We start from the raw sequence: 14,254 nt of genomic DNA, 5'->3' as shown, positions 1-14,254 counted from the left end.
ATTAGGGAATCAATCGATGTGTGACACAATGGATAAAGACCTTTATTAATCCGGTGCTGCTTAAGGGCATTGGGATCTTGTGTAGTGAAGCTCTTTGGGGCATTTGCGGCTAAACTAATACAGTCTGATTATCAAAGGAAGCAGGTGTGACTCCTTGGTGGATATTTTACGAGTTAAATTAAGCACTCGCTTGGACATGGGGAACAGCATTTGCAAGTTCAATTTACAGCAGGGAACACGCAGGTTTACCCATCAGCAGAGTGCAAATCATAGACTATCCTTAAAGTTATTCATTTTTAATTCAGAGGTGAGTTTAAAGAGTGGATTGAGGCCAGCAAGAATACTATGGGCCTGATTCATCGAATTGTTTGTGTGCTGAAAAGTGAGGTTGTGCACTCTTCAGAGCGCAAAACTCCTTTTCCCGATTCATTGATCGCACTTTGTGTGTTTTTCCAGGACTGCACAGGCCTGCCACATCTTTGCGTGCAGTCGAGCGCTTTGCGTGGCTCTCCATGCAAAGTTTGGGATGGGCCTACGCAAATAAATAAATAGGGGGTGGAACATGCATATTCCCCATTCTCCCGGCATGCATATTCCCCGTTCTCCCGGCAAAATGAGTTAAAACGTAGGTGTGTTGAGGGACTGCCCACACAGCGAAATCACACGCCCAGTCAAGCGCAAACCTAACCAAATTCATGGAATCCCATGCACAACTTCATGTTGGGAAAAGTTACATGCAAACCTTGATATGATAGGATGCACAGATCACTGTGCCCATAGGATTCAACATGCAAAGGGAAGGTAAAAGGTAAGGTCTGCATAGCAATCTAGGGGTAAGGGCATGTAGTTGCGGTGCCGCTTGGAGTTAGTTTGAAGTATGGGGGTTTGCATGCAGTTTATCTGCCGCTGCCTTGAGTTACATAAAATGGTACGCAGATTATCAGGGCACAGTTTTGGCTTACAGGGGTTTGTATGCAGTGTTGCTGGGGTGCTGCCTTGGTTGCGGGGGATGGCCTGCAGTATTGCTGGGATGCTTGATGGTGCGGATAAGGTAGGCACGAAGGTTGGTATATGTCGCTGGTTTTGGTTTGCTTTTGGGCATGTCATGGGCGTTACGGGCGCTGCTTGCTCCTCAGGATACTTTTCGGTTAAAACTCCATGAAAACGTGGAGCGTGCCAACAAACATTTGCATGCAAGTAGGTGCAGAGTTGTTTTATGCGCACACTACTTTTCATATAAATCGGGCCCTATGTATCAGGGCAAAGCAGAAAGAAGGAGCGGGGATTGCCTTAATTCCTATTCCTAATTATGGTATTTTTAGGCAAGTAAACATATATTTGAACCCTTAAGCAAATATCTTTATGCATTCCATAGATCTTTGATCCCAGCAATTCTTTAATTTGTACGCCATAAAACGAAAGCTCTTCAGATGAAGCAGTTATTGAGCAGAGCTCCTTCCTGTAGCATTGCTCTGCTGGCACCACTAACACTGACATATTAGTAGAGCTGTGTGTGTCTACAAGATAGGGGGCAGGCTATTATAGGCAGTACTGCAGAAACTTTGCACCACTTCAAGTGCAATTATCAAGACGGAAAGACTTGTCCTATTGGGAAAAAAAAAATCATATTCTTTCCAAGCATTTTTGCACCTGGGAAATGGTTCCCCATTTGTAGCCCTTTACTCTAATGCAAAATGAATATGGTTTTCACACGTGGACTTTTTTACCCTAGTGCTAATTGCTCTTGCACTGGTGCAACGTTTGTGTCATACAACCCAATGTATCTGTTTCCTATTTTATTTGGAGTACTATTGGAGTACTGTTGGGGAATCTTTGCCTGATTTTAGGGACTATGAGTAGGATTTAAACTGCTTATCTTTAGTACTGGGAACCCTGTGGGGTTAAGAGCAAGCTTGGATATTTACATACTTTGTAAGTGCTTTGATATTAACCCCTTTGACTTTAATAAAATAGTTTTGGAATGCTTTTAGGATCTAAGTATTTTTATGTTTAATCCTCGTTTTCTCTGCTGGATGCATCCCCCATTTATTTGTATTTGCATTGTATTTGAACTCTTATAGAACGTTGTGCCAAAGTGCTGAACAATTGAAAATGGTACATCGGGTGTCAACAAAGATGAAAAAAACACAAAGTAAACAATTTAAGAGGGTAAAAGATAGTCTTTGAGACGGGTTTGAAAAAGAGAACAGGCAGGAAGAGAACGAAGAGCCAATGAGAACGCAATCCAGTGGAGCACGGCTAGGAGAGCAAAGGTGCGAAAGTGGCCATGAACCTGGGGAGATGATAAGAGTGTGAAAAAGAATGACTGAGAGGGTGCTCATTGTGTTGTGCATGACAGGGCATATAACCGAAATGGTACCAAAGCACCTAAGGACGTCATTTGGGGGTCACGAGGGGTCCTTTGCTACCTCTCTGGTATCCGTCGCAAACCCTAAAAATGAAAACATTTCTTTTTTTATTTCTTTTAAATGTAAGCTCCTGGGCTGTGGCCAGCGCCATGTGGCTCTTTGTTTCTGGAGTGTGTGGGGTGCATGTAAAGGCCCCAAATAGAAGTCCCTTTCACATGAATGGGATTTTAAACACTGAAACAAAAACAAAAGACGGCCTGGCCTTTGTTTTAGTTTTTCAAGTAAAATTAAAGAGCCATGTGGAAAGGGGCGTACCTGTCATAACCAATGGAGAAGCAGCATTTTAATGTACAAAAGAAGGGGGAATCAAAGATCCCTGTCACATGGAAAACAGGATTTCTAAACATGGAAAACAAAAACGGCCTGCACATGTGTGTGCAAATGAAAACAGTGTGAAAAAAGTAAAAGTAAAAAAATAAACACTGCCCACAGAAAAATGACAGGAAAACAAAGCATGGACTTCAAGAAAAGTCAACCTTGGCTGGAGAACAACAAATATGTGTGAACATTAGGGCACCCATTTCAAGGGCAAGCTTCCAAAACAAAGGAGAATGATAAAGGTACAGGCTGACCCAGTGAAAACAAATGGCAGTAAGCAGAAGCAGGACCATTTGTCCCACATGAAGATTCACAATTAATTTAAAAGGACTATTATTATTTAGGCCTTTTTCTCAGCCATCATAAGGAAGATTGATTCCAAATGTGAGAGTTGGTGAGTGGGTGGAAAATTAAATTAGAGATATGCTTAATAACTTACATATTCATAAATATTGTGCTTATTACAGAAAGGGCAGAAAGGTGCCACGTTGCCATGCTACATGATACATATTTGGTGGTCGGCTTATCTAATTCCCCATGATTAGCGGAAACAGAAAATAGGTTTAGTCTGGCAGTTTCTAGTAAAATTATGAAGTTGTGATACATAGCTAGTTTTGCCAAAAAGTTGAAAGAACATAGGATGATGACAAATGGGAATTGCCATATGTTGCTACAGACCCCTACAGCAATCCTGACTTGGAGGCTAGGTTTGAGAGGAGAGAGAAGGCTAACTGTCCAATCCTAGTGGCAGGGATTATTGCTGGGTACTTCCCAAGACTGTAACATTGGTGATATAATTGCTGCTATATGAGGGGGACTGCACTAGGACAGGGGAGACACACGGAAAAACAGACTGAAAGACAGGAGACAGAGAGGGCTGCTGAAACTATCCATCCGACAGCTGTAAGGAGACACCAGAGGAGATTGCGGAGAGTGCATCTGGGTGGAGCTGTCTATTTCTAGGAAGGCCTCATAGCTGACTGGGTCCTGTGGTGGAGAGCGGGAGGCCATCTTTGAGAGTGGAGTGACCAGACCCATGCCCTATCATTCCAGAGGGTCCTGAGATGCAGCTGGCTTTCCTGAACCTTAAACAGAGGCTTGCTTTCTAAGTAAAACTGAGCCCTGGGAAACCAAAAGGTGGGTGAGTCTGCTTGCCTTGAATCCTTTCCCTTTATAGTGGGTGTGGGGGGGGGCAAAACTATGTATATCCTTAGCCTATGTAACCAAAAATATTAATTTAATTAATTCCCCATTTGGCAAAACATTACGGGTGAATTTTGTTAAAATTTGATATGAACAAAGCTCACTTCCCAGTGTGCGGTGAGAACTGTATATAATACATTAAATCCTTGTGGTTCAGCTGACCCTGACTTCTTTAAGGAAGATGGGTGTCTTCGTTCTTAAATCAGTCCAACCTTGTTATCCAGCTTCCCCAACACAGGCCTTTCAGTAAGTGGGGGGGGGTCTGAAATCCAGAATTCTCCAAAGCATTCCAATTGTTCCGCCTGACTTCCCAACCTAGACCAAAGCAAGGGGGTGGGCTGAAAAACAAAGCGATAAATCACCCTGTGTTTATTTTAAACCAAAAGTGTGAGCGAAATAATAATTGCCATATGTATTTTTACCAATCTTTAAATCCTACTGCTGATTCATTTAGAAAGTAACAAACCTCTTTCATTTAGAAAGCAACAAACCTCTATGACGTTAGCGCAAGTGGGAGTGACGCTGCCTCTTTTGGAAACCCGTTTGACCGTACATTCGTTTCCTCAAAAGCAGAAGTGACCTGATTCTTGAGAGGACTCTTTCTTCTACGCACCACACTTACCATGGCACTAGATGTTGTCTACGCTGAGATAACAATACGAGGCGCAGCATCAAGGAACAACCCACAGAAGCATGCAGCTTGGAGATGCGGTAAGTGCTGTGGTATTATTTTTTTTAAAATTGGAAAACATTAGTCCATGTCCTCATTTGGAAATTGATGCCTGTGTAGAAGCCCCTTCTCTTAAATGACTAAGGTCTTTTGCGCCCTCTATGATGGCTTGAATACCCGTTGTTTTAAACATGCATGTTAAACTTGCCTCGCTGATTCCAATAACATATTCCAACTCGCCCATGCCTGTTTTGTGTACACAGCTCTTCTTTAGGTGGCTTTCCGTAATTGTATAAGTTAAGATCAGAAAGATGGATGAATGGCTTAATCCAAGAGCACGTTTCATTGTATGATAACTATGCCGTACAGACCGAGGGACGGGTCATTATCCCAAATATGTAGCAGTTTGTGGTAAAATACAATACTCCATGCAATGCCAGCTGTCAGGTTACTTCTGAAGTAAGAATCTTTGGAATTAAGTCAATAACACATCAAAACAGGGAAATCAATATTGCCCTCGTCCTATCCAATCAGAAGCCTCACAATGGAGGCATTAACTACTGATACTGACTTCATAAGCAAACCGGAAAACAAAGGAAATCATTTCCGTTAATTCAAGAAATAGCAAAGCAATTTCCAAGTAACATTTCTTTCAGCAATGCACTCCCTCTCTGGGTGAATTATTTTTCACTACACCTTCAACACGAGAGACAACCTCCAATTTAACACAAATGGTTGAAACCTGGAACCGGGAGAAATGCCTTCATTTTAGAAAAACTGCTGACTTTTAAGTTAAACCTAATGTATGCTCATGTTAAAACTTTTCGATTCAGCCAAGTTTACAATTAAAGTGCTCCCTCATAAGGACAACCATATAACTTAAATCCTAAAAAAATAAAACAACATTTACTAACGTTTTGACGTGCAGTTTGCTCCAAAGAGTAATTTGGCAGTGGAGAGCCCTTAGGTGTAGACATATGCGTAGGTTGCTACCCACCACCAAATCTTGTTAATTTGCAAGGCGGTGTGCAAATGTGCTGGGCAAAAGACGGCATAAACTCGTGTATGCTGACTTTTGACCTGCGCATTTGCACTTCGCTGTTCAAATGTGTAAACACTGCCTACCATGCTCGCATGATAGTAAGCATTTACAAGTACAGTTAAATGCTGCCTATCATGCACGCATCGTAGGCAGAAATTAATTGTGAGCGCCGCCTGCCATGCAATCATGGCAGACAGCGTATGCAATGGATTTCGGTGCTGTCTGCCTGCTTTATGCTAGCACATAGCACTGTCAGGCTCCATAGGGATCCTAAGCATTTCAAATGGTACAGCATTAGCATGGTGAAGAGGAAGGGAGGTGGCGGAAGCACAAGTTGCATTCCGCCACTCCTCTTCACCATAGAAATTGGCAAAATTGTAAAGGTTCTACATTTTGTACTTGAACCATGAACAAATAAAAAAAAAGAAATTGACAATATTAGGCCATGACTTTAATGGGAGGCATAGAAACCTTACTCAAGCCTTTTACGCCTTCCAGTAACGTTACTCCCCTGATTGTCTATTTAGTTTAATCACTATTCATTTATGTTTTTACTTCGCCAACACTGCTCCAAAGTCTATATTGCTATATATAGCACTATGTGCTAATAGACTTATGAACCTCAGGGGCGTCATTATGTTTTGGCTTAGTAACCCCATCCCCAACTTATGGCCCGAATTGAAATAACCCATACCTCAGTCTGTAGTGCTTATTAAAACCTAATAGGATTCTTGTACAGCACTAGTCTCTAAGGTGAGCTTATGGCACTGCAATGTGTCGCTTTGCAAATTCCAATCAAAAGCTGCTCATAAAAGCAGCAAGTTTAGGATGTTTCGCTTAACTTAAGTTATTAGGGATAGTGAATTATGTAATGTATCCGCATGGAGGTGTATTCAGGGGTTGCTAGGGATCCGCGTCATTGGAGGAAGGGAAGGGGAATAGTAGAAAGGGAATTGTGGAGGTAGTTTGTCATTAATATATTTATTTGCTTTGTTTAGTTATCAAACCAGTTCTCCATGCACCATGTCTTATGCAGCGTAGGGCTCCTTCGGGTTTCCTCTTAAGAGTCAAAATCTGTATGCATCGATTGAACACTACAAGCTTTGAATCGGGAAGATCCTGGATACTCTGTTTCTATTTATTTATTTATTTGTATCGCGCGCCAAACCCTCAGGTATCAGGGCGCATTTATTCCAGTTACATTTGTACAAGATATAGATGCAGGTTACACAATAGTTAGAAAAAAAACATCGAGACATTATTTACAGCATTGGCATTTTACAAGGGGAAGAAGTAATACATGACATTATGTGCCAGCAGGAAAGGAGGATTGGTTAGGGTGGGATGACGAAACAAAGCGCAGAAGAGCTATCATTTCCTGTTTGATGCCACTTTAGAGCAACAACAGCGACCATGATGTTCCATTCAGGGCCAGGACCCAATGCAAAAGGCTAAGAACTCAACCAAAATACTCAAGGAGGGATTGGCCACATCCATCCAACCCTCCATTAGGCACCTGGAAACCCATACACACATTTCTGCAGAAAAGCCTGAGTGGATTGCCATGAAACCAAATCTCCAAAGGCCACCTACCTACCCAGAAAGAGTTCTATAGCGATTCCAGCGTTACCCCAGAAAACCTTCCATCCACGCATTGCCTTGGAGACCTGCCCGGGACGAAGAGAAACCAACCTAATGTCCTTGTGAAAAACTCACTGGAGCCAAATGATGGTAAAACAAGAAAGGGTGACAGAAGAAAGCTGGACAAAGGATGCACTGGAAGGCTAGAGTTGACTCTAGCAGCCCCCACCCTACCCCTTACCTGCCTTACCTGACACTCCCAATCCATATCTTGACTCTGACATTTTCTTGCTGATTTTTTTATTTTTTACATTTTTTCATTAAGCATATTTTTAGTTTACAATTTAATGATTTTCTACTTAAAACACATTCAATTAAGTTGTCTAAAGGCGCATATGGAATTATTGGCGCAGGCTGAGTTGGTATGAGCCCTTTCTTTGTTTCAGGAATTTTTTCTGGTATTTATTAATCACCGCAGCCGAGGCTTTGACCGAACTCTTCCTCGGTAAATTAATCGCTTTGAAAAATTGCTTAGAAATTGATTTCTGAGCCGTAGGTCTGTTACTTATATTAATGATTTGATGAAACATAGGCACAGCACTTTTTAGTTGACTTAGAATATTAGAGTCTGCGTTGATACTATTGAGCTGCAACAGGGTTGCATGAGTCAGAACCTTTTCTAGAGATAAGTTAGTTTGTGGTTCTTTGTTATCTTTCTCCTGCAATAACCTCTTATGTGTATTATCCTGTTGCACCAATTGATTTAGGAGCATTGATTCTTGGTCTATTTTTGCTTCTAATGTTACACAATCTCGATAGATGTAGAAGTAAACGATCTAGACCTTATTTAGCCTCAATTTATTCCAATTGTTGTCTTGGATGTTAACTTCATTGAATTGCTGTCATTCAATTCATTGCTTTACATATTCGCAATATGAAAACTTAATTTAATTGGTTGAAGTTCGTTGTGTCCAGCCTAATCCCAACACGTGATTCCCCGCCTTTGTTATGGTGGTTCCTCAGGGGTTTGGTGGCTAGTAATTAACTTGTTAAAAAATAAAATAGATCACTCTCTTTTTTAAATTCGTAAATTAAACATTATCATCCTATTGAGACAGAGAAAAAAAAGGTACGAAATAATAGTTACATATTTGCATAGGATCTTCAAGGCAGGATTTACGGGTCATATGCTTGTGTTGCATGAAAACTCGAATATGTTTTGACTTACATGTTCGACAGGCGAAGAAAATGGCGAGGAAATATTTCAGAGCTGAAGTGTGGCGATTTGTCTTCTACAAAATGTTGGTGCGGGCACTGGATGGGAATAATAAACATGTATGAGCAACCCGTTAGCCCTGTGCTACAGCGTGGGCATGAAGCTTAGTTCAGGATATAATGTTAGACTAAAACGGATAGTATGCATGGGAACATTGGGCTTACCTTTACTTGGTTGTTGTTTGACTTCTTGTATAGAGACATGCACACGTTGCGATTGCCGGTGGCGGTGTAGGTAGCGCGGTTGTTTTGTGACCGGATGTACAATAAAGATGGTTTGTAGCTTGTGCGCCACGTGATCCGTGTTTGCCGTGTGAAGGGTGCCATGTTGGATTGGGGTAGTCTGATGTCTATCTCATGTGCGAATTGTGATGCAACGAGTGTTTGGGAACGTCTTTTTGAGAAATTGAAACTCGTAATGTTCTCAAATTTTTGTGAACAGAGAAAAAGTACTCTAATTGTAAAAAGTACGTATTACATACTGAATTGACCTATTGGGCCTGATATCCATCGTGGAGATCCTTGTGCATAATAGTCTTACTTATTAAAGGCTAAGATGTAAAATGAAGTGCTGAAATTGTTTTTAAGGGTGATGGGCAGAGGCGGTCAAATAGGATTGTGTAATATCCCATAAATGCTCGAAAAAATGTACAATGCATAATTCGCACTTGACCTATCAACACAAACTTTGGAACACTGCCAGAAACCGCATACATGTAAAATTTGTAAAATAAGTGTAAAAAGATGTTATATAGAGACGATGCAGAGAAAATGCATGCCATTCTGTAGACTATTTTCAATGTGACAATGTCTGGCTACACATAGTTCAAAACATATAAATCACAAAATTAAATTATCTCAAAGAAAATGGTGTAGCTCTTGGTCAACATTTAGGTCTGTATAAATTGTGTCCATAGACCAAATCCAAAAGGCTTCTCTTTTCTGTAAAAGTCTTAGCAGGTTCCCCCCTCTTTTCGGTGGGGAGAGTTTCTCTATACCATGGCATTTGATTTTAGATAGGTCAGATTCCATATATTGTTGGTGAAAATGAAAGGCTAAAGGAGATTTCATATCCTTATTTTTGATTTCTCTCAGATGTTCTCCTATCCTAGTTTTTAGTTTTCTTATTGTGCTGCAGATATATGTCTTGTTACATGCACATATTATGACATACGTGACAAATTTACTGTTACAGTTGATATATTGTTTGATATTTACTTTTTTGCCATTTGGTTGCAGAAATTATTTTTTCGCATTACACATATGTGGACAGATCTGGCAGTTGTTACATTTGAAATTCCCTTGAGTCAGAGGTTTAAGCCAGGATTCTATGTTTTTGGAGTGTATTTGTTTGTATTTTTCATATTTCTGGTTGTCAAAGTAAGTTGGACTTATCATTCTCTTTAAATTTATACAGTTTCGAAAAACCATGTTAGGCTTGTTGTCCAAGAAAGTATCTAACTCAGGATCTGTTGCCAAAATATTCCAATTCCTCCGTAGAAGTTTGTTGATGACATAGTTGTTTGAGCTGTAGGTTGTGATAAACCTCAATTTGTCTGGTTCAGATACTTTAATCGGTTTGTCTTGTAATAGTTCCGATCTGGATCTCCCCATGGTTTTTAATACAATTTTCTTTAGGTGTCTTGGGCTATATCCGCGATCTTTAAATTTTCTAATCATTACATCTTGATGTTTCATGAATTCCATTTCTGTTGTGCAGTTCGTTTTGATTCGAAGGAGTTCACCACAAGGAGTTAATGTGGTAAGGGTGGTTGCTTATAGCATGTAATACGCTGTTGACAGCGATATTTTTTGTGTATAGAGTACTGTGAATGGTATGGTCCTTTATGTAGAGATGGAGATCCAGAATGTCTATGGCCTGTTGACTGTAAGTGATGGTGAATTTCAAATTGTAGTCATTATTATTCAGATATGCATGATACTGTTGTAGTTGTTCTTCCGAACCATTCCATATTACAATGATGTTGTCTATATATCTCCCTGAGAAAGCAATTCTATTGTTGGTTGTGAAATCTGGATGTTGCCAAGCAAATTGGGTTTCGAAATGGCCCATATAGATATTGGCATACGAGGGGGCGGATTTCATCCCCATTGCTGTTCCCAGGACTTGTCTGGAAATGTTGTCTCTGAAGCAGAAAATATTATTGTTTAGGGTGAAGTGAATAATTTCAAGAATCATCAAATTTTGATCTTGTAGTGAGACCGATCTGGTTTTCAGAAAGTGGTTGGCTGTAGAAATCCTTCTGGTGTGGATGATACTAGTGTATAATGCTGTTACATCTAGCGTTACAAACCAAAAGTTGTCTTCCCAATAGATGTTTTCTAGCTGTTTTAATGCATGGGTTGTATCTTTGATGAAAGAACTTAAGCCAGACGCAAGAGGTTGTAGATAATGGTCTATATATTCTGAAATTATTTCAGTAAAAGAGCCAATACTGTTGATAATAGGCCTGCACTGAGGTAAAACGGTGAAAGGTTTGTGTATTTTGGGCATGAAATAGATTGTCGGAAGTATTGGATGAGAGATGTTCATGTATTCACATTCTTCTTCTGAAATCAGGCCTTGTTCATGCCAGTGTGCACTCATAAGTTTCCAATCTGCTAGTAACTTTTTGAAGGGGTTCGTTTTCAATGGTTGATAACATTCCATGTCGTTCAGGTGGTTCATTGCTATCTGTATGCAATTTTCAGTTTTCAATAGAACAATATTGCCCCCTTTGTCGGCTGTTTTCTTTGAGTTTTTTAATAGCTGATTTTTGGTCCAGATTGAAATTGTTATTAACTCTAGGTTTTTGATTCCTCAAATACAATTGTCTGAGTTCTCCTTGTATTGCTTTCTGGAAAAGCTCTATTGCATTATCTGTTGGTAATGTTGGGGTAAATTGAGATCGAGATTTTAGTTTGGTGTGTTTCGTGAGACCCAAATTAATGTTTCGTTCTTGCGCAAAAGATTTTATTGTGTGAATGTCCTCTTCTTCAGCTAAATTTAGTAGATTGATGGTGTTTTACACATGGCTTAAGGTAAGTTCTGATCACATATCTGTGGAAGTAGATGGCTTCTGTTTCTGAACATGTAGAACATTTTTTTTGAGCTTCAGTTTCCTACAGAAACAATACAAATCAGTGATTGTCTCAAAGTAGTCATAGGTATTGGTTGGACAGAAGGTAAGGCCTTTGTTGAGTGCTGAAATTAGGTCTGTAGGTATCACCTGGTTAGTAAGATTGATTAATAGGTTTTCCTCTTGTGTTGGTTCATTGACCTTGTTTGTACGCCATTATTTTTGTCTGTGCCGTTTTCTTTGTTGGTGGCCTTTACCTCCGTGTCCCCTCTTTGTCTTGAGGTATTGAGTGTCGTACTAAAGCCCCATTTTAGATTTTGTTTTAGATTGGAGCAAGTTTTCTTGAAATGTCTGTATTCTTCTAAAAAAGAAGAGGATGGAATTGGGTTTTGTGCATTTTCTGTATCGTGTCCCTCTTCTGGCATAGATTCTGATGATATTTGTTCTGATTTGCTTTGAAAAATTACTTAGAAATTGATTTCTGAGCCCTAGGGCTGTTACTCATATTAATGATTTGATGAAACATAGGCACAGCACTTTTTAGTTGACTTAGAATATTAGAGTCTGCATTGATACTATTGAGCTGCAACGCTGGGGTTGCATGAGTCAGAACCTTTTCTAGAGATAAATTAGTTTGTGGTTCTTTGTTATCTTTCTCCTGCAATAGCCTGTTATGTGTATTATCCTGTTGCACCAATGTGTATTATCCTGTTGCACCAATTGATTTATGAGCATTGCTTCTTGGTCTATTTTTGCTTCTAATGTTACAAAATCTCTATAGAGAGATCAAAGCTATATTCATCGCGGAAAGAGTTATGTCGGGTAACGGTGAGGAACCTGTCTCCTCCGGTGTATTTAAAAGAGACTTTGGGCCTCATTACGAGCATGACGGTAGCCGTATCTGTATGGCAGGCACGGCTACCGCCATGCTCGCTACTGGCACCGCCTCCTGCGATTGGGCAATAACCGCCTCATTACAAGATGAGTGGGACAGTAATTGCCCATTCGCGGGTGGCGGTAATGCTGGGCTCCCCCTCCCCATTCTGCCCCATAGGACAGAATGGGTGTGGGGAGCATGGTTGCACCAGCACCGTTGTTAACAGTGCCGATGCAATCACAAGTTCTGCTCGCGAGTGCCGCACAGCCCACCAGGTAAGACCTGGCGGACTGTCAGAAACCCACGAGCAGAACTCGTAATGCCGCTGCCCGGTATGAGTGGCTGCCAGCCTTATAATGAGGCCTTTGGGATGTTACTTTTTTTTTTAGCTGCGCGGAGTCGGGTGTGTGAATGATAAGGACATCTCAGACGAGTTCTGGATGGAATGGTCGAACATGATCGGAGAGTGTAGAAAGTCTGTTGTTTTTTACTGTTTGATTAATATTGTTTGCTTCCAGTGGAGAGCATCCAGCTGCATTCTCAGTTATCATCGCTTCTAGACTGATCATCGGTGGGCGTGTAGGATGGCCCTGCAATTGATTTATACACTACCCAGGGCTTTGCCCGCCCCGGGAGAATGTCTGCCATGAATGAGATCGGAGACGAAAAGCAGCCTTCATGTGTTTCCAAATCTATAATGTTCACTATGTCATTGTTGACCACTGTTGTTTTACGATGGAATTCAGGGTTTGCACACTGGTCATTGGTCAGAAGGTTCCTCAGAGAGTCACTGAACGTCTCACCGAGATCGACTACCACCGGGGGCTCAGTAGTTAAACTAGACTCAGTTTGTTCATTTTGCAATAACAGGACACTAGCCGGTACTTGAGGACTTAACGGTTCAGAAGTCTCAGTTTGCAAATGGTCTAGACCACCTACGTGGCAAAACTGATATCTGCGGAAATAGTTTTTTTACGTTGTATGGGCGTATTGAACAGCGCCATTATTTTAGCAAGCGTTTGGGTGGGTGTATGTCTTTGCGGCGTCCGTCTAAGTGGCGCGTTAACTTTAGTAGTGCCAATGCAAAATGGCATATTTCTTATCCCACACTCTGTCCATGTGCTGCAAGCTACCCCACACTATCTAAGTAGCACTTCAAATGCAGGCACCATGTGCTGTGAGCTTCCCACATTCTGTCCATGTGCTTCCAGCGACCCCACACTATCTAAGTAGCACTTCAATATGAAGCTCCATATGACCTGAGCTATCTCACACTCTGCCCATGTGCTTCCAGCTACTGCACGCTAAGTAGCACTTCAAATTCAATCCCCATGCGCTGTGAGCTATCACACACTCTGTCATGTGCTTTCAGCTACCACACACTATCTAAGAAGCACTTCAAAATGAATCTGCACATGACTTGAGCTATCCCACACCATGTGCTTCCAGCTACCCCATACTATCTAAGAAGCACTTCAAAATGTACCTCCATGCAGCTTGAGCTATCCCACACTCTGTTCATGTGCTTCCAGCTACACCACACTAAGTAATACCTCAAACTCGAGATCCATGTGCTGTGAGCTATCCCACACTCTGCCCATGTGCTTCTAGCTCCCCACACTATCTAAGCAATACTTAAACCTGCAGGTTCAAGCTATCCCACACTAAGTAGCACTTCAACCAACAGGTTCTGTTGTTTTTTACCGTTTGATGAATATTGTTTTCTTCCAGTGGGGAGCATCCAGCTGCCAAGCTCTCGTTGTATGCATTCTCAGTTAT

General features: G+C 41.0%; 1 protein-coding gene across 2 annotated transcripts in view; it reads left to right on the top strand.

The window, feature by feature from the left end:
• The first annotated feature begins 4,531 nt into the window (after window positions 1-4,531).
• The window catches only part of LOC138580196 (killer cell lectin-like receptor subfamily B member 1B allele C), a 258,928-nt gene continuing 249,205 nt past the window's right edge, over window positions 4,532-14,254 (top strand). For both annotated transcript variants that reach the window (XM_069650537.1, XM_069650538.1), the window contains exon 1: window positions 4,532-4,661. In XM_069650537.1, the coding sequence (XP_069506638.1) occupies window positions 4,574-4,661 (88 nt within the window). In that variant the 5' untranslated portion in view covers window positions 4,532-4,573. The remainder of the gene's footprint in view (window positions 4,662-14,254) is intronic.

Source organism: Ambystoma mexicanum, chromosome 3p, assembly GCF_040938575.1.
Source record: "Ambystoma mexicanum isolate Mex_15411 chromosome 3p, UKY_AmexF1_1, whole genome shotgun sequence".
NCBI classification, from domain to species: Eukaryota; Metazoa; Chordata; class Amphibia; order Caudata; family Ambystomatidae; genus Ambystoma; species Ambystoma mexicanum.
This window is presented reverse-complemented; position numbering and strand designations above follow the sequence as displayed.